General features: G+C 44.8%; 2 protein-coding genes across 8 annotated transcripts in view; both read left to right on the top strand.

The window, feature by feature from the left end:
• The window catches only part of POU2F3 (POU class 2 homeobox 3), an 81,992-nt gene extending 69,763 nt beyond the window's left edge, over nt 1–12,229 (top strand). For 2 of the 4 annotated variants that reach the window (XM_012495997.2, XM_012495996.2), the window contains exons 11-14: nt 1,678–1,839; nt 7,635–7,701; nt 9,502–9,637; nt 10,625–10,711. In XM_012495997.2, coding sequence (XP_012351451.1) covers nt 1,678–1,839; nt 7,635–7,701; nt 9,502–9,637; nt 10,625–10,664 — 405 coding nt within the window. In that variant the 3' untranslated portion in view covers nt 10,665–10,711. Of the gene's footprint in view, nt 1–1,677; nt 1,840–7,634; nt 7,702–9,501; nt 9,638–10,624 lie in introns of all 4 variants that reach the window. The other 2 variants (XM_003253284.3, XM_012495998.2) reach the window with 2 other exon arrangements.
• Nucleotides 12,230–17,568: 5,339 nt separating this feature from the next.
• Nucleotides 17,569–25,771, top strand: TLCD5 (TLC domain containing 5). Of its 4 annotated transcripts, none has more exons than XM_003253285.3 (3): nt 17,569–17,912; nt 19,980–20,179; nt 22,048–25,771. In XM_003253285.3, exons 2-3 carry the CDS (start codon nt 19,981–19,983, stop codon nt 22,584–22,586), a joined length of 738 nt encoding a protein of 245 aa, XP_003253333.1. In that variant the 5' UTR covers nt 17,569–17,912; nt 19,980; the 3' UTR covers nt 22,587–25,771. The 4 variants fall into 4 exon arrangements, with proteins under 4 accessions (XP_003253333.1, XP_003253336.1, XP_030685521.1 ...); XM_030829661.1 differs by lacking the exon at nt 17,569–17,912 and adding an exon at nt 18,000–18,365; XM_003253288.4 differs by lacking the exon at nt 19,980–20,179 and having other exon boundaries at nt 17,640–17,912.
• The last annotated feature ends 891 nt before the right edge of the window (nt 25,772–26,662 follow it).

The raw sequence follows: 26,662 nt of genomic DNA, 5'->3' as shown, positions 1-26,662 counted from the left end.
GGGACACAATCAGAAAACACACTATCCCACTCCAGGCGCCCAGGTATTGGAGTGCAAAGCTGCCCTCCATCTCAGGTTCCAGGAACCTCCTCCTCCACTGACCCTTCTTGCCCTGACATCTATTTAGGGCCCTTTGTTTCTCTCACTGGGAGATTTAAAGAACGGGCTATAGGGTCCCAGAACCCAGCGTATCTCCGTATCCAGTTGAGGTAAAGGGAGCAAAGCCAGGGGATTGTATATAAGTTCTCTATTTTCTATGCAGTACATTTTGTATTTTTCAAATTATACATGTAATAAATGCTTATTGAACAATTTGGAAAGTACAGGGAAGTAGAAAGAAAAAAAACACCCATCGCCAAATGCCATCTGACCTCATTTCCTTCTACTCCTTCTTTTCTGCGCACATTTAAATACTTGTGATCATGTTATACACCTACATTTTTTGGAACTTTTAGCAAAAGCATATTTTTGAGCCAGTATGTGGAAGCTGGAAGCTGTGAGCCCCGTGCGGGCTGGGGAAGATAAGAGGGAGAAACAGATGTGGCCTAGCCAGCCCCTAGCCAGGCTCCCTCAGATCCCAGCCTCCAGAGCCGCCATGGGTACCACGTGTCTCCAAAGGCCCCAGGCCTCCAGGACAGCTGCCCCTCCGGCAGATTCCTCGTACATTTGGCTCAAAGGTTTGGTGCCCATATCCAGCTAGCAGAATGACAAAAACTGGCTTTTCCTTCTTTTTAAGCTTCCTAGGGTGGCAAGGTTAAGGGAGGGTGTAGGAGTGGGGGAAAGTGGCCGGGGCTAAAGACCAGGTGCGAGGGATCAGAACAAGGTAGTGGCACCCGTATAGCATATATCGCTATGCCACGGTCCTGATGGGTCCACATGTTTTAGCTTTCTCATTTCCTGCTTTGAGGCAGGAGGACAGGAAGAAATGACAAGGCAGGCCAAGCATGGTGACTCATGCCTGTAATCCCAGCACTTTGGGAGGCCAAGGCAGGTGGATCACCTGAGGTCAGGAGTTCAAGACCAGCCTGGCCAACATGGTGAAACCCCATCTCTACTTAAAATACAGAAATTAGCTGGGCGTGGTGGTGTATGCCTGTAATCCCAGCTACTCAGGAGGCTGAAGCAGAGACAATTGAACCTGGGAGGCGGAGATTGCAGTGAGCGGAGATCGCGCCACTGCACTCCAGCCTGGGCAACAGAGCGAGACTCCATCTCCCCCCCAAAAAAGGAAAGAAATGACAAGGGAGAAGGACATCAGGTTATAAGGAAGAACACAGAAGGGAGCAGCAGCTCTGGGGACTCTACCTGCCCCATATAACTCATCCATGGACTCTCCTCCGAACTCATGAATGAAGGAAAGGCAGCCTACATCTATGGAAACCCTACTTTGTATCAGGCCCTCTGCTTGACAGTTTACACGCATTTTCTCATTTAATTCCCACAATAATCCTATGTGGTGGGCATGATTATTCTCATTTCATAGATGATAAGACAGGCTCAGAGAGGTGAAGAAACTTTCCTAAGGACACATAGTAAGTGAAAAAGCCAGTATTTCATTCTAGGTCTGACTCTAAAGCTTTTGATCCATGTATAGTTGTATCCTGTTTCTTTGGGACCTCTGTTCCCTGCCCCTGATTCCCTTCTCTTGACCATACTCTGTCCTTTTGGTCCCTATAGAACCCAAAACCCAGCTCGGAGGAGATCTCCATGATTGCAGAGCAGTTGTCCATGGAGAAGGAGGTGGTGAGGGTCTGGTTCTGCAACCGACGTCAAAAGGAGAAGCGAATCAACTGCCCTGTGGCCACACCCATCAAACCACCTGTCTATAATTCCCGGCTGGTGAGTGGCCAGGAACCAAGCTGTCTGCCAAGCACTGGAGGGCCATGATGCTTGGAGGGGAAGGTGGTGGCTGCAGGGAAGAGGGGAGCATCCAGTAAATAAATAGGCAAAGAGATGCTGTATAGAATACAGTATAAAGAAGGGCGAGGGAATAGAAGGGGATAGCGGGGAGATGCTCTTTCAATAGGGAGGTGAGAGAGGACCTCCCTGATAAGGGTGTGTGAACAGGGACCTAGAGTTGTCAGGGAATGAAATATGTGGATATCTGGGAGAATGAATGTTCTAGGCAGAGGGCCTAGCAAGTGAAAAGATCCAGTATGCTTAAGAAAGAGCAAGGCAACCAGTGTGGCTGGGGACAGAATGAGAAAAGGGACCAGAAGTAGGAGAGGAAGTCAGAGAAGAAACAGGAAGCAGAGCGCCCAAGGTCTTGGAGGCCATTGAAAGGCCCCTGGCTTTCAGTTTGGGTAAAATGAGAAGCCATTGGAGAGCTCTAGCCAGAGAAAGCTGAGCTGGCTGACACAGGCTGCTATGTGGGGAATAATCTGTGTGGAAGCAGGAGACCAGCTAGGAGAATGACAATGGTCAGGCTGTGTGATGGAGGCTTGGCCCAGGATGGGGTAGCCATGGAGGTGAGGAGGAGTGGTTGCATTCTGGCTAGACTTTGATGGTGGAGCAGCATGATGTGCTCAGATACGGAATACAAGAAAGGAAGCAAAGATGACTGAAAGGGTTTTGGCCTGAGCAATGCGTTGGAAAGCACTGCCATTTTTTTGAGATGATGAAAACTGCAGGAAGAGCAAGTTTGAGGAAAAAAGCTAAGAACTTGGGGCTCGTCATATTAAGTTGAACATACCTACAAGGCATCCAAGAGTAAGTATGAAGGAGTTACATCTGTGACTCTGGAGTTCAAAGGAGAAGCCGGGGCTGGAAACAATTTGAAGTTCTGGGCAGACAATGAAGTTTAGGGGTCAGGAAATACCTTCTCCATGCAGGGAGAAATGGTACCTGGAGGGTGGGGGTGGGAAGGTTCTTCTCTGGGGATGGTGATGGTTGAAGGTTAAGGGAGTTGGGGAGAATGATGTTGCCCTTCAGTCTTTCAGCACTGTAAGATGGGTGAAATGCAGCCTTATCAGGGTGGGACACGGCTGTTTCCCAAAAACTACACCATTGTTGATTCTTTCACCAACCAGCTACCGAATACCTTCTATATATTATGCCAAGTGCTGGGGATACAAAGATAAATACTGTTTGTTCCCTGTCCCAGAGGACCTCACTGCCTAGCAGAGGAGCAGGTAAATAAACGAATGGAAAAGAGCATGATCATTTCTCCAGGAGAACTTAGGAGCAGCAGCTAACCAGCCTTGGGAGCTGGTGGTTAGGACAGGCTTCCCCAAGGAGATAATTAATACCTGAGCTGAGTCTAAAGGAAGAAGAGGAATGAGAGGCAAATAAATGTGGGTGGAGCTCTCCCAGGGGAAAGTAGGAGGGCTGTGGAATGAGGCAGGGAGAGTGTGGCACGCTCGTAGAGCTGCAAGTGGTTCCATGAGGAGGAGTGTTGAAAGATGAGGCTGGACAGATCAGCAGAAGCCAGACTGTGCAGGGATTGTACACAATGCTAAGGAACTGAAGGTTTGGGGGAATCATTGAAGGATTTTCCTAGGATATTGGCATGATCATTTTCTCTTTTTTGAATGATCACTCTGACTGCAGGATAAAGGATGGCTTGAGAGGCCCAAGATGGGTTGCAGGGAGGCCAGTTAGGATGGGACTGCAGGTATCCAGTAGAGAAAGACTGAGGGCAAAGCAACCCCACAAGGTAGGAATGAGAGAGTGGGAGGGATTCAGGAAATCATTAGAAGGTCTTGGTTAATGAATGGAAAGCTGGATTGGGGCAGGGAGAGAGATGAAGAAAAGGGAATCCTCTGCAATGACTCCTGGCATTCAGGCTGGGCTGACTGGGCAGATGGTATTGCCATTTACGGAACAAGCAAAGCAGGAGGACATGGCTTGGGAGTGGGAAGAAGTGATGATTTCAGTTCTTATGTCATCATGATGTACAGCGAGGCCTGCAGGACACCCACGTGGGAATGTCTTTGGGCACTTGAGATTATGAGTCTGGGGGTGAGACTGGAAGGCTGGGATGGAGACATGGACTAGGGAGTCACAAGGGTGCAGGTGGTGGTTGAAATCCTGGGTGAGGAGGAACTCGCCTATGGAGTTTATGTAGAGGAAGCAAAGAGCAAAGGCCATGCCACCAGCTTCTGCAAGATGGGCAAAGGAAGAGGATCAGGGAAGAAACTGAGAAGGAGGGACCAGAAAAGGCAAGAAACTACAACCACGCAGATGTGAGGAGTGTTGGGCAGGAATGAGCCCCATAGGAGTGCCACGGGAACCAAGAGGAAAGACACCCAAATCAGAATGGGGCCCGGGAGGGTGAATATCTAATTTGTTTGGAGAACAGATTAGTAACTAGCAAGAGTAGTTAGTGTACAAGGCAGAAGGAATAGCCTGTGAGAAGGCGTGGAATTTTTTAAATTTTTTATTTATTTTTATTATTTTTATTTTTTTGAGACAGAGTTTTGCTCTTTTTGCCCAGGCTGGAGTGCAATGGTGCGATCTAGGCTCCCTGCAACCTCCACCTTCTAGGTTCAAGTAATTCTCCTGCCTCAGCCTCTTAAGTAGCTGGGATTAGAGGCACCCATCATCACGCCTGGCTAATTTTGTATGTTTAGTAGAGATGGGGTTTCACCATGTTGGCCAGGCTGGTCTCAAACTCCTGACTTCAGGTGATCTGCCCACCTTGGCTTCCCAAAGTGCTAGGATTACAGGTGTGAGCCACCGCGCCCAGCCTGAAGACATGGAATTATAAAACAACATGATGCATTTGGGGAATCGCAAGCATTTCAGTCTGGCTGGAACAAAGGGTTCAGGATTAAAATTATAGGGGCTGATGAGTGTGGGATCATAATGGGCCATGGATGCTGAAGTACCCTAAACCCTCTAAGGGATCATTGAACACGTTAAGTTGGAGGCAACATGATATTCATTCATTATTTCTTCCTTAAGCATTCACTGAGCACCTACTATATGTTTGGTACTGGGGCTCCAGTGGTGAACAGCACGCGTGACCCCTGCTTACAGTGTAGCAGGAAAACAGATACTAAACAAATGCTATTTGTGATGAAGGCTTCAGAGAAGAGGTACAGGTATTTGAGGTGCCTAACCTAGTCCAGGGTATCAGGAGCTTCTCTGAGGAAGGATGTTTAAACTGACACCAGAAGAATGAATGTCACCATTGATATTAATAGGGAAAGTGTCTGAGTTGGGGGGGCAGGGAGGAGTGAGGGCAGGGAAGAATATTCTAGGTAGAGGAAATAGCATGTACAAAGGTTCTAAGGTTGACGGTGGAGTGGGGTAGGAGGAAAGAAGCACAGAAGGCCAGAACGGGCTGGAAACCAGGGAGTGAGGGTGTGAATGAGGAGGCTGGAATGGTAGACGGGCTGGATTATGTTGGGAATCGTAGGCCTTGTTAAGAAACTTGGGTCATGTCATAGGAACTTTGGAATCTTTAAAGATTGGGCTTTGTTTAGAGCAGATGGGAAGTAGTAGATTCTCCCTTTGGTTCAATGCCAACCCAGGACATAAACATGATGAGAAATGGAGGGGGCCTAGAGGAGCCATGCAGGGGCCCCGTTCCTCGTCAGCTTTCATTCCACACATATTTACTGAGCACCTGCAACGTTCCAGGCACCGTAGAAAGCACTGGGGGTGCAGCAGTGAACCACACAGGCGTTACCCTGCCCTCATGAAGTCTACAGCCTAATGGCTGTGAAGGACATTAAATAAATAGTTACACTAACACTTGTGATGTCATGAAGGAAAAGGAGAGAGAAAATTTTCTGATCCTATCTTTGGGTCTCATTGAGACAGTCCCTTGGGACTAGGACATAGTTTCTTTTGCTTCTGGAATAAAATGATTAGCAGGTGGAAAGGCAAAATGGTGCAGATCAGTGTGGGCAGAATGCTCCAATATATCTAGAAAATAAAAAAGGGGGAACCATGTATATGTCTGTTCGCATATGCCTAGCCTGTTGCCAGAAGGAAAAAACCTGGCCACAATGACCAAATACATTATCACTTATTTAAAAACAACAACAAAGCCAGGCATGGTGGCTCACGCCTGTAATCCCAGCAATTTGGGAGGCCAAGGTGGGTGGATCACCTGAGGTTAGGAGTTCGAGACCAGCCTGGCCAACATGGCAAAACCCTGTCTCTACTAAAAATACAAAAATTAGCTGGGCATGGTGGCGGGTGCCTGTAATCCCAGCTACTTGGGAGATTGAGACAGAAGAATTGCTTGAACCCAGGAGGCAGAGGTTGCAGTGAACCATGATCATGCCATTGCACTCCAGCCTGGGTGACAGAGCGAGACTCCATCTCAAACCAACAACAACAACAACAACAACAACACATGTCTTGGGTGTGACAGCAGGGAGGGAGGGAGGAGAAGAGGTAGGGAGATTATTGATAACATCTCTTAACCACTCTGCCACCCCTCCCAACCTGTGCCCGTCTCCACCCTTCACAGGCCCCCAGCCTACTGAGGAGGCTCATTGTATAAGGAAAAGTAAATGAAAACAGGAAAACCATTTCTGATTAATGAGGAAATAAGTACATGCTGCATCCTGTTAGGGTGGGATCTTCCAAATTGGGGAGAGCAGAACTACCTTTCAATAGCCTTTGCAAACACCTGGTCAGAGCTTCCCCTGTTAGCATGAGAAGAATAAGGGGCAGTGAAAATACACAGATTTTAGCCCAAAAGAAGAGTTGAATAACATCTATAAATATACGGCAGTTGACAGCTGCTTCTTCCAGAAAGGGAGAGAACTAGCATTTAACAAGCTGACACTCCTTGCCAGCTGTTGGGTTGTAAGCTTTACAGACATTATCTCATTATGACTTAATTAAAATATATAATGGAAATATTGCTGCTATTTTACAGATGAGAAAACCAAATCTCAGTGGGGTTAGATAACTTGCCCAAAGTCACACAGATAGTGGTGGAGCTGTCTTACTCCCAGACCTGTTGGGGTCCAAAGTCTATTCTTTCTATTACATCTTGTTCTAGGTTGTTCTAGGATAGTAACAGTGAGGGGGAGGTTCCTGAATTGCATGGGAGGGTAAACAAAATTATCCCAGGTCCCTTTCTAATCTCAGAGCTGATGATGCTATGAGGTCCCCAGGGCAAAATAAAAAGCTTCAGAAACCAGAGTTCAGTGCCTCCAGTTACCTCTGGAGGGTCCATGCTCCATTCATCCATCAGAGTGGGAAAGCCCTCGAGAGGCTGCTAGGCTGAGCAACCCTGCTGTCCTCAGCAAAAGCAGGGTTCTTTTAGGGAAAAAGGAATGGAGACCAGAAAATGGCAGGCAACCTGCAGTATCTGCCACAGCAGGGCCCAAGAGGCTTGTCTCACTCACCTCCAGGGCTCTCAGGCAAGACAGCCTTTGGCTTGGCAGTGTCAAAGAAACCTTATCAGGCAATACACATTGTCAGGGGCTGGAGGGGCCTGGTGTCGACACCAGGGAACTTCCGGAGCAGACTGGACCTGGTTCTGGATGCCAGTATGTGGTCCAGAGGCCTTCCTATAGAAAGGAGGATGGCATGTAGGCTAGGAAATCACCAAGGAAGACAAGCCCTGGTCTCTGTAGAGTCTGGAGCCTACTGTCTTTGGAGAATGACCTGAAGTTGGAGAAGGGAGCAGAAATGGACATTTATAAGCTTCTGTTGTTTTTCAGGTATCTCCCTCAGGGTCTCTGGGCCCCCTTTCTGTCCCTCCTGTCCACAGTACCATGCCTGGAACAGGTGAGCTTTAAAATGAGATTTCTGAATAACACCAGAATTCTTTTAAAAAATGGGATATTAGAACTGAAAGGTATCTACCTAAGTCAGGCTTCCCTAAATGCATTTCAAAGGATATTAAAATCTGTGTTGGGAAAAAAGGGTTCTGTGATCAAGTAAGTCTGGAAAATGCTGAGTAAGCAGTTTAAACAAGCGTATTGTTTTGTTTTGTTTTAACTGCAGCACTTCTAAGCACTCAGGTGCATAACATTTCAAAATGAACTGTATGGAAGGCCCAAGGAAGGCAAAGCTTCCCAAAGTAACACTCTATTCCTCAAAAAGCACCTAATTATTTCAAAGAACTAGACAGTATGATCACATGCCCAAGGGTGGCCAGGACAGTCCCAGTGTCTGCTTCATGTCCTGACATAATTATCAATAGCACTTCCTTCCACTTTTCTTTTTTTTTAATCCTTTTTTTTTTTTTTTTGAGACAGAGTTTCACTCTTGTTGCCCAGGCTGGTGTGCAATGGCGCAATCTCAGCTCACCACAACCTCTGCCTCCCTGGTTCAAGCAATTCTCCTGCCTTAGCCTCCCGAGTAACTGGGATTACAGGAGTGTGCCACCACGCTCAGCTAATTTTTTGTATTTTTTGTAGAGACAGGGTTTCTCCATGTTGGTCAGGCTGGTCTTGAACTCCTGACCTCAAGTGATCTGCCCACCTCAGCCTCCCAAAGTGCTGGGATGACAGGCGTGAGCCACCACACTCGGCCCCTTCTACTGTTCAAAGTGTCTTAGGGTCTTAGTTTGGATGGTAAAATATATGTCACCCTATCCATAGAACACAGTTTGGGAAACACAAACACAAGAGTTAATCCAAATACAAATCTGCCATTTCACAGAGGATGAAAGTGAGTTTCAGGAAAGTGAAACAAATCAGCACAGGCCACAGAGCTGCTAAGTGGATGGCCGGGGACCAAGACAGGGCTCAGGTCCCCTCACTCCCAGTTCATTGTTCTTTTTGTTTTTGTTTTGTTTTTTGAGACAGGGTCTTGCTCTGTTGCCCAGGCAATGTGGTGATGCAATCATGGCTCACTGCGGCCTCGACCTCCCAGGCTCAAGTGATCCTCCCACCTCAGCCTCCTGAGTAGCTGAGACTACAGGTGCATGTCATCACGCCTGGCTAATTTTTGTATTTTTTGTAGAGACTGGGTTTCGCCATGTTGCCCAGGTTGGTCTTGAATTCCTGGGCTTAATCAGCCCTCCTGCCTCTGCCTCCCAAAAGTGTTGGGCTTACAGGCAGGAGCCACCATGCCCAGCTCAGTTCATTACTCTAGTTTCTAGAAAATCATGCACCTTTTCTTTGTGGAGACTGGAGAACTAGAGCAGCTGGCAATCTTTCATCATGCCCTCAAGTTCTCTTTCTCCCCTATGCACTTGCTTTTCTTTCTTCCTCTCTTCCTTCTTGTTCATTTTTCCTCCTGCCTCTTGGTCTGGGGCTGCATGTGCCCAGCCTAGGGTGTGTCCTAGAGTAGGATGATTTTGGCATCTGTCCTTGGATTTGGCAAGTCTTAGACTTGCAGAACCAGCCACACCACTCTCCAGGGCCTGGGCTGCAGAGAGCATTTGTGATGAGAGCCCCTCTGGGTGTGGGCAGAAGTTGACGCTAATGAGGCAGGAGGTAGTCAGGTGGGTGTGGGTAGGGAGAGGGTGCGGTCCATTTGGGGATCCACCAGGAAATTTGTGTCTGAAGGGCCACGTCCTGATGTCCTGGGATCCAGCAGCATTATTTTCCCCTTGTTTTTGCCTCTCCTCATCCTCAGTAACGTCATCCTGTTCCCCTGGGAACAACAGCAGGCCTTCATCTCCTGGCTCAGGACTCCACGCCAGCAGCCCCACTGCATCTCAAAATAACTCCAAAGCAGCAGTGAACTCCGCCTCCAGTTTTAACTCTTCAGGGTAAGGTGAAGGGGAGGGTGCAGAGACATCCCAGCAGGGCCAACGGACATGCGAGAAGCTGGGCCTATGCCTTGGGAAAGAAAGCTTGTCATAGATAGGGTTGGAAAAGAGGAACAGGGTGGCAGAGAGAGCACAGAGTGACAGCCAGACTGGACTTTATCCCTAGGGAGTAGAGATTTTAAAAAGAAGCTTCAGTCAGTGAGCCATCCTGGCAAGGAGCTGATGTCAACAAAGCTAAAATTTCCATCCTTACTTTGAGGGTGGAAATTTCCAAACACTCATGTCAGAAAGAGCCAGGTCCTTTGCTGGGCTTCATGCGAGGGACCCGGTTTTCGGGAGGTTCTGATGTGAGCCTAGAGCTTAGGCACAAAGAAAACCCTGGGCTTCAAGCATGGCTGACACAGGGAGAGAGGGAAGTGGTGCCAATTCCTGTCTCCCACTCCCACCTGGGATGCAGTGGGGCAGGCAGCCTCCTGGGCTTCAGTTCATGAAGCAAAGAATCTACTCTAAAAAGTATTTTCAGAGCTGATGGCTTATGAAAGATTCTGCCCTGATTCAGAACAAAACAGAGATGTGTAGGTTACAGACCTGAGTTTGTCAGAAAAGATGAACCCAGCTGTCCAAATCCAGGCAGCTCAGCAAGGCAGCCAGCTCTTACTGGCCAATTGTTGCACAGCCCGAAACGCTGGAGCTCCTCACCTACCCCTACTGAGAGAGAGAAAGAGGACCATATAATATACATTACTAGCTTTAAAAAATTGTTCTGAGGTATAATTCATATACCAAAAAATTCACCATTTTAAAGTGTACAGTTCAGTGGTTTTTAGTATATTCACAAGGTTATGCGACCATCAGCATTATCTAATTCCAGTACGTTTTTATTACTCCTCCCCCCAAAAACCCCTGTACCTGCTAGCAGTCACTCCCCATTCCCATCTTACGCCATCACATTCCTAGCTTTAGGATTGACTTCTTTCTTCCTTCCAGATCTTGGTACCGATGGAATCATCCCACCTACCTCCACTGAGACCAAAAAGTTTCTCCTACTCCACCTGGCCCCGTATTCCCCCTGGAAGGAAGGGAATCATGCCTTCTACATACAGACAGATTGCCTTCCGAAGAGTGGAAGAAAATCTCCACTACCAATGAACCCAGACTCTTGTCTTCTTCAGGAGCAAGGGCCTCCGGAGATCCAAACTGTGATTGAACCAAGTGCAGACTCCTAATGCTCTTGAAATATACAGCCCCTCCTAGGAGCTTACCGTTTTCACCTTCCTTGCCTATGCCCTTGCCTTCTAGTTCCAAATATTTTAGCCAGCTTCACTGTGGCAATAGTCTTTCAGAGAAAAGACTTCTTGCTGTTATTCTCCAACTCATCTGTGGGCTTCTGGGGATAGCCATTTGGCTGGGGTGCCAAACACCAGAAGGGGAGATAATAGTTTTGACTCTGAACTTGGCCACAACCCCCAAACTGATCCCAAAATCTGTGAAAAGATTTGAATCTGATATCTCCACCAAAGCCTTGATGTTTTCTCTGTACAGCTAAGTTTTCTGACGGAATCTTCATCTCACCTCATTTTCTTTTTAACCTCACCCCCTTTTCTACAACCAAATCCATTCATTATTGTGCCCTCCAGGTCCCCTCCTTTTTGCAGAAGGTGTAAAAGAGCTGCCCTTGGTGGGTGCCCTGGGCTTGTTGCTCCGCCCACTGGTGCCCTTCTGTCTGTCCACATCTGCCTAGGGCTCAGGAGTGCCTGTTCTTTCCCTTCCTCCCTGTGTTTCTCTTTATTCTGTCCCCTCTCCTTTCTCCTGGCAGCAGAAAAGGAAGAACCCAAGAGCAAACACACAACAATGATGGTGGCAAAGTACCTGTATAGAGCCCTTTCCCATTTTTTGCATTATGTTCTTAACTCCTTAATGTGGAATTTTCCAGCAAAATGTTTAACTCAGGTGTGATTTTTGAAAATGTCTCTGTAATATTTTATCTTCTTTAAAAAAAGGGGGGGGAAATACCAAAGTGTGAAATACAGTGCTAGCTTCGAGTTCCCACATGGGCTGGGAATTTTTTTTCTTTTTCTTTTCTTTTTTTTTTTTTTTGAGACAGTCTCACTCCAGCCCAGGCTGGAGTGCAGTGGCGTGATCTTGGCTCACTGCATGCTCTGCCACCTGGGTTCAAGCGATTCTCCTGCCTCAGCCTCTCGAGTAGTGGGATTACAGGCGCCCACCACCAAAAATTAGCCTGGCTAATTTTTGTATTTTTAGTAGAGATGGGGTTTCACCATGTTGGTCGGGCTGGTCTTGAACTCCTGACCTCCTGATCCACCCACCTCGGCCTCCCAAAGTGCTGGGATTACAGGTGTGAGCCACTGAGCCTGGCCTGGGCTGGGAATCTTTGTTGACTTCTTTGGGAACATTATCTCTAGAGTCTCCTTTTTTGTGGGCCAGTTTGTAGAGATGTAACATGAAGCCATTCCAGAAATGGTAACTTTAAAAAAAAAAAAAAAAAAAAAAGACTACATATCTGGGAAACTGTTGAGATTCAAAGGAATCTCACTGTTCCTAAATAAATGTGTATAGTGATTATGAAAAGTATTCCACTGTTGATAAGAAGAGGTTTAGATTCTTGTTCTGTGCCTTTTTGTTGTTGTGGGGGGCATGTGAGTGCATATAATGAAATGGGATGGCAGAAAATGTTTCAAATTGGGACATTAAGTGTATTACTCCCCAAATTGATGCTAAAGATGACATATGTTATTACAGGGCCCTGAAGAATTCAGAGTTGTTACTCTCTGTAACGTAACTACCTTGAAGGCAGAGTAGGCCAGAGATATTGTAAGTGGGAGAATGGTGAATGTTTAAGGTGAAGTCATTTGAACACTTAAGAGGTGGAGACTGAGGCTAATGTCTCATGTCTCAGATACCCTGAACGGCAGTTATTCATTACTCACAACATAAAGCAATAAATAGTTAAGGCAGAGGATAATTTAATAATCACATATTAGCCGGGCTTGGTGGTGTATTCCTGTAGTCCCAGCTACTGAAGAGCCTGAGATGCGAGGATTTATTGAGCCCAGGAAGTCAAGGCTGCAGTGAGCCATGATCAGCCGCTGCACTCCAGCCTGAACAACAGAGTGAGACCCTGTCTCAAATATTCATATTTGTCTCATATATGTAAATATGTATGTATATATATACATATATATGTATATATATACATATATATGTATATATATGTGTATATATATACATATATATGTATATATATGTGTGTATATATATATACACATATATATGTATATATATGTGTGTATATATATATACACATATATATGTATATATATGTGTATATATATATATATATGGCTTCAGAATGCATTGTGACTTTTGGTGAGGAGGTTGAAAGGCAGCAAACCTATTCTTGTGGTTTTTCTTAGATTAATACAAATTTAAATAGTTACCGTTGGAGCTTGCAGTGAGCCAAGATTGTGCCACTGCACTCCGGCCCGGGCGACAGAGCGAGACTCCGTCTCAAAAAATAAAATAAATAATAAATAGTTACCATTGCTGAGGTAAACGCTGACCTGTGGGAAAGAGAGGCCCTTCAAAAATGTAATGGCTGATGGGGAAAAACTAAAATTGGGATTAAACACTTCTTGCAAATAATGATATCCACATGCGAAACCTAAATATTAATAATCAAGAGTTAACCGCTCCCTGATGTTTGAATGGGGCTTTAAAAATTCCTATTTCACGTCATGAAGTGGGAGAAGGCCTAATGGTAATGTTTACTTTCTCAAGAAAATATCTAGTTAAAAGGGGCCAGGTACGTAGCAAAGAGACAGCAAGAGGAGCCTTTGGCAGTACTTTAAGTAATTAAGGGGACTACTCCACCACCCATGAGCCCATCTGTGCATATCTCTGCACACATACACATGCATGCGTGCATTCCTCCCTGTATGCTCATGGATGCTAGAGCTGACCCTTTTCTACAGAAGTCCTGGCTACCTTGACATCCTACTTAGGTGAGTGCTAAAAGCTGATCCTCTGCATTGTCCAGAACTTGGATTTTCATCCATTTGCCCATGATTTTTTATGAAAGAAATAAACAGAACTGTAGCCTGTTCAGACTCCAGTAGCTTTCCTTGCCAACTAACTTGGACATTGCTGAACAGAATCAAACCTGAAAGTGAGCAAGGTCACCTTTCATGTCTGCATGATTCTGTAAAATCTGTAATTCCAGGGAAGTTTAACTGAAGCTTGATTCGCCGCCTCAGCATCTAACTAGGGACAAGAGAATCTAAGGGCGACCACCAGTCATTGCCAAGGGAGGAAAAAAAGAAAAAGATTGTTGCTGCTACATTTCAAATTGTAATTTTTTTTTTTTTTTTTTTTTTTTTTTTGACATGGAGTCTCGCTCTGTCGCCCAGGCTGGAGTGCAGTGGCTCAATCTCAGCTCACCACAAGCTCCGCCTCCCGGGTTCACGCCATTCTCCTGCCTCAGCCTCCTGAGTAGCTGGGACTACAGGTGCCCGCCACCACACCCAGCTAATTTTTTCTATTTTTTTAGTAGAGACGGGATTTCACCATTTTAGCCACGATGGTCTCAATCTCCTGACCGCGTGATCCACCCGCCTCAGCCTCCAAAAGTGCTGGGATTACAGGCATGAGCCACCACGCCCAGCCAAACTGTATTTCATACTCTGATGTTTAGTTGACTCAAAACAGGTGGGCCCAGCTCTGCGCTCCTAAGACAAAGTAAGGACTTTTGGTCTGACTCAGAGACTGAGTTTATTAACTCCAGGACTCAAAGCAGGAACCCTGGCCGGAGCTCCCAGGTTGCCAGGGCTCCTCGTGTGCTCTGCGTGGCCCCACCATAGCTCACTTGCTGACTCTTCTGCCTCTTCCTTCTGTGGGGGGACCTCCTTGCAGTTGAGGCTTTTTTTTTTTTCTGTATCCCTGTGGCCAACATTGTGACTAGCACATAACAGGCAGTTATGTTTTTTAAATATAAAATTCACTTTTTTTCCCTGTAAACTTTTAACGCCCTTCACTGAGATAGGACTTGTGAATACAGGAGAATACAGTGCAAACCTGCAGGAATTTTTAGGTAAGTGGAGGCAGCATATCTCAGTGGTTAAGGGCACTGTCATGCCAGACCCCTGTTGACTTCAGGAGGGATAGCACCAGATTCAAGAGGCCAGAGAACAAGAGCCAACAAATGCGACATAGGATTTGTTGAGGGGAACTTACATAAGAGGGATCCAGTGGCAACAGGCTGGACAGGAGAACCACCACTGCCTGCAGAAAGCATGCAGTTTATATAGCACTTTCATCTAACACCCTCCCACTAACAACCTCCACCTGGCAACCTTCATTCAACCCAAAACAAAGGGCCTCAGCCCCCTGTATGGCCCATGTTCCAAGGGCTGGGCCAGGGGCTCAGATGTTCCTCATACATAAGGAATGAATCTCTGGGTTGGCCACGCTTGGAACACTAGACACACATTCAGGTGCATCTGCCACACAGGGTCATTCTCAGGGTGTACTTAAGTTACCGCTGTCAGGTGCATCTGCCATACAGGCATGATCTCCAGAGTCATATTGCCTGGGTTTGTATCCTACTCTGCCTCCTACTAACCGTGTCATCTTGGGAAAGCCTTGACTGCTCCATGACTCAGTTTCTCACCTGTAAAATGGAGATAACAATAGGTCCCATCCCATAGAATTGTTTGTGAGGATTAAGTGAGTGTGTGTGTGTGTGTGTATATATATATGTGTATATATATGTATATATGTGTATATATGTGTATATATGTGTATATATGTACATATGTGTATATATGTACATATGTGTATATATGTATATATGTGTATATATATATATGTATATATGTGTATATATATACATATATATATATATATGTAGTGCTTGGAACAATGCCTGGTACATTAATAAGGGCAATATAGGTGTTATTTGTTATTATTGTGATTATTATTCTCATTGCTATTAAATTGGTGGAGAGCTTCCTGTCCCCTGCTCTCCTTAACAGCCCGGAATTTCTGGGGGATGCTACCGGTGACAAGGATCTGATTTGGTGGAACAGGGATTGTGGCCAAAGATAGATACATCAACAAAATTTAATCCCAGGTCATGAAGCTTGAACCTGGAATCCCAGTCACCCTAGGATAAAGGCCCAATATTTTAGGAAGAACTGGCTCCTTCCCTTTTCCCTTACCCCCTCAGCCTTTAGACTCCTGAAGGCTTTAGTACTCTCCTTTTGTAAGAAATGATGGCAGCAAGAAGAAAGTCCAGATTCAGATACTAGAAAAAAAAAAATACTGCAACAAAAACAAATGGGGGAAGAGGTTGAGCTCTGCATACTCTCCATTCAGTGAGGTGGAGTCTTCCATGTTTTACTTCTCCAGACTATCATTACTTGTTATCCGGTCTATCCTAACACATGTGTAACAGGCCTTCTCCAATTCATCTTACACTGATTTTAATTGAGTATTGCTAGAGCTGGGGTTCTCAACTTTGGTTGCACATTGGAATCACCCAGGGAGCTTTTGAAATGATTGATATCTACACAGAGATTCTGATTTACTTTTTTCGGAGTGTGGCCTGGGTATTAGGATTTTAAATAGCTCCCAAGTGATTCTATCATGCTATCAAGGTTAAGAACTACGACCCAGATGTGTATACGAATCACTGGGGAACTTGTTAAAATGCACATTCTAGTTTGGTAGGTCCAGGGGTAGGTTCTGAGATTCTGAGTCTCTGATGAACTCCAAGGCGATGCAGATTTTGCTGGTCCATAGACCACACTTTGAGTAGCAAGGGCTTGGAGAGCATGATAATATGATTCCCTTGTACAATAACATCATGAGCTTCCACATAATAAGCTATCTCGGCCTGGCATCTTAGGCTGGCATCAGAGGCATTTAAGGACTCTAACAGCAATGGTTATCAAGTGTGATCATCTGAATGACTCCTGGGCAGGTTTAAAAAATTACAGATCCCTGGACCCCATACCAGAGCTAATAAATCATAATATTCAAGGTACAGCCTGCACAGGGTATTTGAAAACACTTCCCAAGTGGCATAGATGATCAACACACTTTAGGAACTGTGATATGCTTCCAAGATAGTTTCCCAGGCTCATTTCACATTAATTCAACATACAAACATTTATTGTAACTGCCTCATGCCAGGTACTAGGGAAACAAAGATGAAACCAGTGCCATCCTTACCTTTGAAGGGTTGGTAAGATAAATGACCAAAACTAGAATATTTACTATTCCCCAGGCACGGTCTAAACACTCACACCTCTGCTAAAGGTCTTCTCCTTTGAGAATGTCTAGGTTCCTCGGCACCCAGGATTGCCTGTCCTGATCAATCAAGGCAGACACTGTCTTTACCCCATTTGAGCCTCCATTCTTATCGCTCAAACTTACTCTGCTTGGTATTAAAATAGAACCAGAGAAGAAAAGGATTTACCCAAAGTGAAATAAAACAGCTGGCATTTATGTAGTGACTTCCATGTGCCAGTCATTGTTCAAAGCACTTTACATACGTAATATTTAAAAATTCTCAAAATAACCATATGAGATAGGTGTTATTACTATCCCCATTCTGAGGATCGAGGAAAGGGAGGCAAAAGAAAAGTAACTTGCCCAAAGACGTACCAAGCAAGGTTCACTCTCAAGCCTTATGCTTTACTGCCAAGTTGGTGACAGGGCTGACATTGGAATACTGTAACTTCTAATTCTCAGGCCTGAGCACTTTCCTGCTCATCCATTCCTGCTTCACTTAAATTCAAGCACGAGGGCAAGAACGATGTCTTACATTCCCCACAATGCCTAGCAAGGGTGCAAGCACTTAGTAGGTACTCGATAAATTGATTGGATGAGCTGTCCCACTGAGGGGAGGGGAGAAATGGATAATGATTTAAACAAACAGCAACAGCTAAACAAGAGCAGCGGCCTGCAGGTCTCACGTCACCGCTAGATCCCTCTTGACCCCCCCCCACCCCCCCACCCCACCCCCCCGCCAGAGAAGGAGGACCCTCCCGCGCGCTTTCGGAACGTCGGTGGCCCGGCTTCGGCTCTGCGCTCCATCCTCCCAGCCAGCAGGTGCCCCCAGACCCCCGGCTCCTCCTCCACCGCCGTCACAGCCTCGTCCTCCCCTTCTGGCTCCTCTGCTTCCTGTTGCCGCGATCCGGGCCGGGAGCTGCGGGCGCCCGGGCGCCCAAGGCTTCCCGGTACGCTCCGCCAGGTAACCGCGCGGAGCGAACCGCCCGGCCGGGGTGGGCACTGGGACCGCGCGGCCCATTGGTGGGGAAGGAGGCGGCAGAGGGCCGGGGCTGGCCTCCGAAGGGGAGCGGGCCTCCTCCTCCCTTGGACGCCCGAGGCCTTCCTGCGCCAGGCTGCGGCGCCAGCGGGATGCAGGGATAACGGTGCCTGGCTCCGGCTCTTGGTCCGGGCGTGGCCGAGCGTCGCAGGCACCGCAGCGCGGAGATGCGATCGCAGTCCCTGCGAGGCCCCGGGGCCGGCGCTCGCCGCCAGCCACGCCTGCTCCAAGGCTCCTCCTCGCCGGTCTGGCCCTGGAACGGGAGAAACTAGGAGAGGAGCCTTGGACCTTTGAGCGGCGATGGCCTTCCAAATGCCCTTCCGTTCTTTGGCAAAAACCAAGAGCAAAAAGCCGAAACCCACACAGGGAGTTCCCAAGGTCACAGAGTTGTGTCTGCCATTTACGAATGTCTGTTCTTTTATTTAAGTGTTTGTAAATGGGCTACTGTTTTCTCTGTTCTGCCAAGGAATTAGGATTCAGTGAAGAGGACTCTAAAAATACTAATAGGCATATACAAATGAGCTGATCCGCATTACTGGCCAGTGACCCTGGCCTTCAGAAGGAGATAAGGGAGGGCAGTTCTCTTCATGCAGGATACTTTGTATTTCTGACCCTTACTCTGAGAATTGGCCTTGATGTTTTACAAAGTTTATCTCAGAACTCCATGTCAGAACTGGACCGGACTGTAGAGTTCTTCAGTCCTAGTCTCTTTCTTTCCTTTCCCTTCCTCCCCTTCCTCTTCCTTCTTTTCTTTTAATTTCTTTTCTTTTTTTTTTAACTGGGGTTCTAGAGGTTAAAGTGATTTGCCCACACTCTTATGGCTAGTCTCTCTAGGGGCAGAGACAGAATTGGAACCCAGGTGTATTATGGACACCTACTGTTTTCTTGAATGGAAATCTGATTTCAGATGAAAGCTGTGCAGAACTTGACCTTCATGAAGCCCTCTCTGGATAGCATTCTTGGGAAGTGGCTTGTGTATTGACGTCCACAGATAACTATTTCACTGGTCAGAATAAGGTTAAGCAATAAGCATAGCCATGCAGAAAATGTCTGCTGAGATGAAGCAGATATCTGATATGTTTTTGACTTTTTATTTGTACGTTTCAATGGAGGAGCTAATGAATACTAATAACAACATCTTGTTCAGTTTTAGATTTTAGTGCTGTGTGACTAAATTGATTCAGTTATAGTTGTTCTTGTCCTAACATACTTGTCACCAGTAAAAGTTCCAAGGTACAGCTTTCTGGCTTAATTTCATTTTTAACTGAATAATTGCCTTAAGGATATTTTTAGATCTCAACAAAAACTCTCCACCTCTTGAACCTTAGAATGCTTCTGCTTCATCCTTGGCAAATCTTTGGGTTGGATTTCAGAACTGAATAAGGCCAGGATTGCCCCCCAACCTCCAAGATGTCTGGACTCTTTGTTTAGTTCTATATTTAAGTTTATCCCAAGTTTTGTTTTTGACTGATGAACCTGTGACCCAAATCCAAACCTCAGCTGAATTTAGTATCAGCTTAAAACCACATTAAACTGCCATGTGTCATGTGACCTCTAGCAGAAACCAACGTGGCAGTGTTCTGTTTTTTCGTGAGTGCGTTTCATTGGGGTTTTTGAACTGTGAAGACATTATTTAATACATGTGCTTTATTTTCTGTGTATTATTGCCCAAGGTCAGTCATCACTAGAGGGTCATTACTGACATTTACTCATCATAAAATGTGATGTCAGCCTACCAGCTCGGAGTGCAGTTCCTGGTTTCCAGTTTACAACATTCACCAGTTGCTAATATGTTATCTCTGAGGAACTTGGAATGATAAATACAGCCATACTTAAATAGAAGATTCTTGGCCGTGTAGATAAGGAAAATAAGATAAGGCAATATTTTTGAACGATTCTATAATAGAAATGAGGACATATACACAAAATGACCCAATGCTGTTTTCTTAGGGTGCATCCTTTGTTTTTCTGGTTTTGGTCTTTTCATCACAGGATGGCATTAGCTCTGTGTCTGCAGGTGCTGTGCAGCCTGTGTGGCTGGCTCTCGCTCTATATTTCTTTCTGCCACCTGAATAAGCACCGAAGCTATGAGTGGAGCTGCCGGCTGGTCACCTTCACCCATGGAGTCCTCTCTATAGGCCTCTCTGCTTATATTGGCTTCATTGATGGCCCATGGCCTTTTACCCACCCAGGTAGGTAGGGGATTTTCCCTTAGGGATTTATGATTTGGGGGTTGTCTTAGAAGCATGGGACTTTTAAACAGAATTTGTACAATATTGAAGAATAATTCCCATTATAATTTTGTATTGGAATCCTTATTCTTCTTCATTGTTAACTCTGATATTGTTTATGTCACCTGTTGTTTCTGCTTTTCATAACTCTCTACTTTTAAAACAAATTTTAAATTGCTTGTTACAATTTAATCAGAAATATAAAAACCATAAAGCCAGCATCAACATCTTCCACTACCACCCCCCAAAAGACACAAATAGAACTGTATTATACATATTTTTGGCAACTTGCAACTTTTACTTGACTGTCTATTCAAAAGACAGCATCTTTCCATGTCTATGTTAAGAGGATGAGATGTTCCTTATCCTTTTTGCTACTAGATGTACAAGTGTTACTTTCGTAAGTATGCAATTTTTTTTTTTTTTTTTGAGATGGAGTCTTGCTCTGTCGCCCAGGCTGGGGTGCAGTGGCTCAATCTCAGCAAGCTCCGCCTCCCAGGTTCACGCCATTCTCCTGCTTCAGCCTCCCAAGTAGCTGGGACTACAGGTGTCCACCACCACGCCCAGCTAATTTTTTTTTTTGTATTTTTAGTAAAGATGGGGTTTCACCGTGTTAGTCAGGCTGGTCTTGATCTCCTGACCTCGTGATCCACCCGCCTTGGCCTCCCAAAGTGCTGGGATTGCAGGTGTGACCCACCGCACCCGGCCAAGTATGCAAAAATTTTACTCCCTTGTATTAATTGGTTGGGGCTGCCATAACACAGTGCCACAGAGTGGGTAGCTTAACCAGATGTTTATTTTCTTTAAATTCTAGGGGCTAGAAGTCGAAGTTCAAGTTGTTAGCAGGTTTGGTTTCTTCCGAGGCCTCTGTCCTTGGCTTGCAGATGGCCGCCCTCCCACTGTGTCCTTCCATGGTCACGTGTGTGTGTGTGTGTGTGTGTGTGTGTGTGTGTGTGTGTGCATGCATATCTGTGTCCTAATCCCTTCTTTTAAGGGTAACAGTCATATTGGATTGCTCTAATTACCCCATTTTAACTTGATTACCTCTTTAAAGGCCCTATTTCCAAATACACTCACATTCTGAGGTACTACCAGTTAAGGGCTTTCACATCTGAATTTGTGGAGGGAGGACACAATGCAGCTCTTAACTCCCCTGGAATATCATTTTTAAAATATTTCTTTAGCTTCTCTTACTGAATTTCTGAGTTTCCCCCCCAAACTGTCAAACTAATGAAAGCAACTGTTAAGCTTTGTGTTTTGTATGAAGGTTCTAAATGGTTTCAAATATGTCAGGTCCTTAAAACCTATGTTCCTGGACATGAGCACACACTAACTTTTGGGGCCCTCTCCAGAATCTACTTTCAGGATGGCTTAGGGCCACAGAGTGTTCAATAATGTAACCCACTAAGCTGAGAAAAAAATCTGACATTCAGGAAACAATGATTCAAGAGTCTGGAAATAAACCTTTAACAGAGTAAAAAAAAAAAAAAAAAGTTTAAGATTTTAATTGAAGGAACAAAATAATTGGATTTTATGCTGTTCTGTGGAGAGGACACTGAGATTATTGCCTGTGTTCATTGAAGGATGCAAATTCATTGAAGTCTGATTCATCCGAACAGCATTTCCTGGGGTCTGAACATCGTTTAGTTTGATAAAGACCTAGATTTTATATTTTAGTCTTTCTTTGGTCCTCATTAAAAAGCACGTGCCTGCCATTGTTTTTGTTTCTTTAGTGTCCAGTAAGGTTTGAAAGAAAACAACATAGGATCCCTGTGCAAGGTAACACAATTCCCAGTCACTCAATTTGCTTCTGTCTTGGTTTGTTTCAGGCTCACCCAATACACCTCTCCAAGTTCATGTCCTGTGTCTCACCTTGGGATACTTCATCTTCGACTTGGGCTGGTGCATCTACTTTCAGTCTGAGGGTGCCTTGATGCTGGCGCATCACACGTTGAGTATCTTGGGCATTATCATGGCCCTTGTGCTTGGGGAGTCTGGCACAGAGGTCAATGCAGTCCTCTTTGGAAGTGAGCTGACCAACCCCTTGCTACAGATGCGCTGGTTTCTCCGGGAAACAGGGCACTATCACAGCTTCACTGGAGATGTAGTGGACTTCCTCTTTGTGGCTCTGTTCACAGGAGTGAGGATTGGTGTGGGAGCTCGCCTCCTTTTCTGTGAAATGGTCTCCCCCACGCCTAAGTGGTTTGTGAAGGCTGGGGGAGTAGCGATGTATGCTGTGTCTTGGTGTTTCATGTTTAGCATCTGGCGCTTTGCATGGAGGAAGAGCATCAAGAAGTACCATGCTTGGAGAAGCAGGCGGAGTGAGGAACGGCAGCTGAAACATAACGGACATCTCAAAATGCACTAGCCAAGGCTTGCTCCAGATTATGGATTGGGTTAAGTCAGCCATGGGAACCAGGTTGGAAATATGACTGTTACATAATTACGCTTATAACAAACTTAGGTTTCAAAAAAGGGCTAAATGTATTGATCAATTTGGTCGGTCTTCAAGCCGAGCATATACCAGTATTAAAACACTAACTTCTACAGTAGCACAGTTGTGGAAAGCGAGAATACTCCATGGTAGTTGGGAATAAGTCAGAACTGTGAAGTGAGTACAACTGGCATTTGTTTTCATTTGTGGTGACCCTGGGTCCTCCTGTCCCTGGGAGGTTGATGCTCAGGCAGTTTAGAAAGGAACTCGAAAAAGATTAGTGCTATTTCTTGTTCCTTTGAGAAGTAACTCTTTCAATAAACACTTATTTCTGCTTTCCATGTAGCAATTTATTTAAGTTTACCCCATTTACTATAAAGTGAGGGGCTTTCAGGAAGAGACTTTGTGAGAAATGCCTTTGACATTCTGAACATTAGATCGGGGAATTGGGTCGCTTAAACAGAGGGGCGTAGGAGGGCGAGAGTGAAACTGTGGCAGTGAAGGGGAGGGCTACTTGCTGAACCTCCTATACCAACTGTGCCAGAGGTGCCCAAGACCACTGCCAGGTTCCGTAATTCTCTGGGAAAACTCAGTGGACTCAGCATATAGTCTTACTCACAGTTTTGACTTATTATAGTGAAAAGATACAAAGAAAAATTGGTAAAAGGAAAAGGCACCTGAGGCAAAGTCTAGGGTAAAGCAAGTACAAGTTTCCAGAGTCCTCTACCAATGGAATCACACAAGATGCACTTAATTCCCCTAGCAGTGATTTGTGACAACATGTGAATGAGTTGTCTACTGGACAAGGTCATTACAGACTCAGTGCCCAAAGTTTTTACTGAGGACAGGTCATCTAGGCAGCCTTTCCCTGGCAGATAGCAAAATTCAAGACTCTCAAAAGGAAAGCAGGTGTTCAGCATAAGCCATATTGTTTGCACAGGCAATTCAGACACAGTAAGCCAGTCTTATCAGTTAATGGTGGGAGCCCTTCCAAAATCTAAGTTCCCAAATGCCGGCCAGTGGCCAACCCTGTAATCAGGCCTCTCCAAGGATAGCAGTTTAGGCCTGCTATGTTAACTCTTTTCTGCACAAAACCTATAGAGTTAGGGCTTTGGATTTGAGATGAATGAAGTGTGGGTAGATTTACTGAGTCCTGTTATATGGGTTCTGCCCTACCAGGAAAACTATGCCAGTTCTCAGGGCTTTTGTGCATTAATCTCCTAGGCATTTGAGGCTATGACTAAATTCCATAGGGATTTATCATGTGGATTCCACTGTGCTTGAGATGGCAGTTTAGATTTCAGTTCTGCTGTACATATTGCAAACTAGAGCCAAAGACTTTAAAGTGTGTACTGGCCTCAGGGGGATGAGGTTAATTTTTTTTTTTCATTTTAGATACATTCCCTTTTAGTACTCCTCCTACTTTTCTTATTTTTACTAAAAAGGTACCACTCTATGAACAAACTAATACAACAAGGCCAGTCTTGGAAGGAAAAAAATAATAATTCTTAGTGTGACAGTCTCCAAGAGAAGCAAGAATATAAGCTTAGAACAAGGGGTTAAGAATCGAGAATTCCTGGTTTCTTTTAACTAATTTTGCTACTCACTTGCCACTTTGGAGAGCTACTCACTCACTTTGGATAGGTTACTTGTTTCTTCTTTGCCTGAGTTTAAACCTATTGTGAATGAATGAAATACCCTGTAGTATATTTCATAGATACATTATGCAGCATTTTATTAATGGAAGTCTTTAATGTAGGGCTTTTATGGAAATATGAAGTATTTATGTATTTATTATTTATTTTTACCATGTTATTTAAGTCAATGGTGTTTGATTAGCTCAGTGGGTGAGCAAGCACATGGTGCTACTGGAGTCAAGGCTGGTCAGTAGGAAGCATCAGTCCATTCCATGGCCACTGGTAATCTAACATAATGAGTGGTGTTTTTTTTGTTTGTTTGTTTTTTGGTTTTTTTTTTTTGAGACAGTGTCTTGCTCTGTCGCCCGGGCTGGAGTGCAGTGGTGTGATCTCAACTCACTGCAACCTCCGCCTTCTGTGTTCAAGTGATTCTCCTGCCTCAGCCTCCCGAGCAGCTGAGACTACAGGCATGTGCCACCATGCCTGGCTACTTTTTGTATTTTTAGTAGAGACGGGGTTTCACCATATTGGCCAGGCTGGTCTTGAACTCCTGACTTCATGACCCGCCCGCCTTGGCCTCCCAAAGTGCTGGGATTACAGGTGTGAGCCACCGTGCCCAGCCATGAGTGGTCTTGAAAATGGAAAATGGTCTTGGCCACAGAAACCAGGCATGAGGGAGTGGTTGGAATGGTATAAAATCATCACTGTTAAGGAAACAGTAACTTTAAATGCATGTTAACAGTGGATCTTTAAAAATGAATGTCATTTGGTTAAAGAGTTTTGCTGGGCATTGAGATAATCTGACAGCATTTCCACTTCCTGTTTTTTTCTTAATCTCCACTTTTTTTTTTTTTTTCTATGATGAGTGCCCCTAAAATGCTGGTAAGCTTCTTTCCAACAAAATTGCGGTCAAAGTAGGATGCTGGGGAATGCTGATTTTAGCAAAAGCTCGTAGAAAAGAGTGGCTTGGCACATGAGCTTAAAAAAAAAGAAAAAAAGCTGGCTCTTGAATTTTGGCACAGTGCAACCAGTTCCATACCAGACAAATGAACAGGCTTAATCTGGTACCAATTCTTTTTCTCTCTTACTCTCAGAAGTGAAGAGACTGCAGATCTTGTTGTTTTGGGGACACTTTCATGGGACTGTATGTAGGTTTTTTTGAATGGTGAGAAATCTGAATAATTGATAAGGGGAAGAGAATCCCTCATTTCAGCTTTTCTTGATGTTGTTACTAATAACTATGAAAAACCTTCTGAGAGAACAATGTGAACTGAAGATGACTCAGCAGTTAAGACAATGCTAAGTTCTGAAACCACAGGTAAATGAAGGGCTAATTAACGTGTGGTATACTCAGACAAAATGAAGTACTCATTTGCACTAGATTACTATGTAATGATAACGAACACTGTTCAAGAAGGATTTATATTTCCATAAGATTTGTACTAAATTTTATAAAAGTAAAATAACTTTTTATAAATCCAGAGTCTGTCTTTGTATTTATGTGGTGGTTTTGCCAAGAAGTTAAAAAAAGCCTTTTGACCTGTAGAAATGTTGACCTGTATTCATACTTACTAGTGAATATCTCTAATCTGCTGTTCATTATCCATCATTCCCCCTATTTTTTTTTTGTTTTGGGGGGTAACAATTGACATACAGAAAACAGTTTGCCAAAAGAGAGAGGAAGAACCTTAATGTGTTTCTTGTTCTGCCACCTGTTTGGACACTTGTCTTGGAAATGTTGATGTCAAGTGAGTTGACATCAGAGACATCATCTGAAGACAGCTGGAGGCCCTGTCTTGAGGACTGTACTACCAATGCCTAAAACAGTCTGAGATGCACGGTAGATACTTAGTAAGCATGTTGAAAGAATGGACAAGAGGATGAGAATGTGGTTTAGAATAATCCCCGTTGGAAAACCTCCTCAAAGAGCATGTCCAGTGGATTGGGTCATCAATGTCATTTTTCTAGGTAAAGTACTACTGACCCTGAGGAGTGTGTTCTACCCAGACTGGCTTGACTTTCTGAAGGCATCCTATAGTTACAGCCTTTAGAACAGTTGAGCTACTGGCAGCTTTAAAGAGGCTTTCAGTTTTGTTTTTTTTTTTAAATCATTAATGCTTTGTAGGTGACTATAGAGATTTTCATCATTTAAAAAAATTAGTTCTGGAATGAATAACCACTGGCTTAATTCAATCTTTTGCTTACCATCTTCTGAAGCTTTCCCACAGCAAAATGCCTTCTTTGCTCACAGCTAGAACCGTGGGTCTGTTTAAGTTTGGAAAGATCTTGAAAGCAGCTTGCCAAGAGGTTTTGTATGCAAGGAAGAGAAGGTGAATTAGGAAACTTTCCCAGTTTGTTTTATTCCTGAAGCTG

This window comes from Nomascus leucogenys, chromosome 15 (assembly GCF_006542625.1).
Source record: "Nomascus leucogenys isolate Asia chromosome 15, Asia_NLE_v1, whole genome shotgun sequence".
NCBI lineage: Eukaryota > Metazoa > Chordata > Mammalia > Primates > Hylobatidae > Nomascus > Nomascus leucogenys.
Note: the sequence above shows the minus strand (reverse complement) of the source record. Positions and strands in the feature narration are given on the sequence as shown.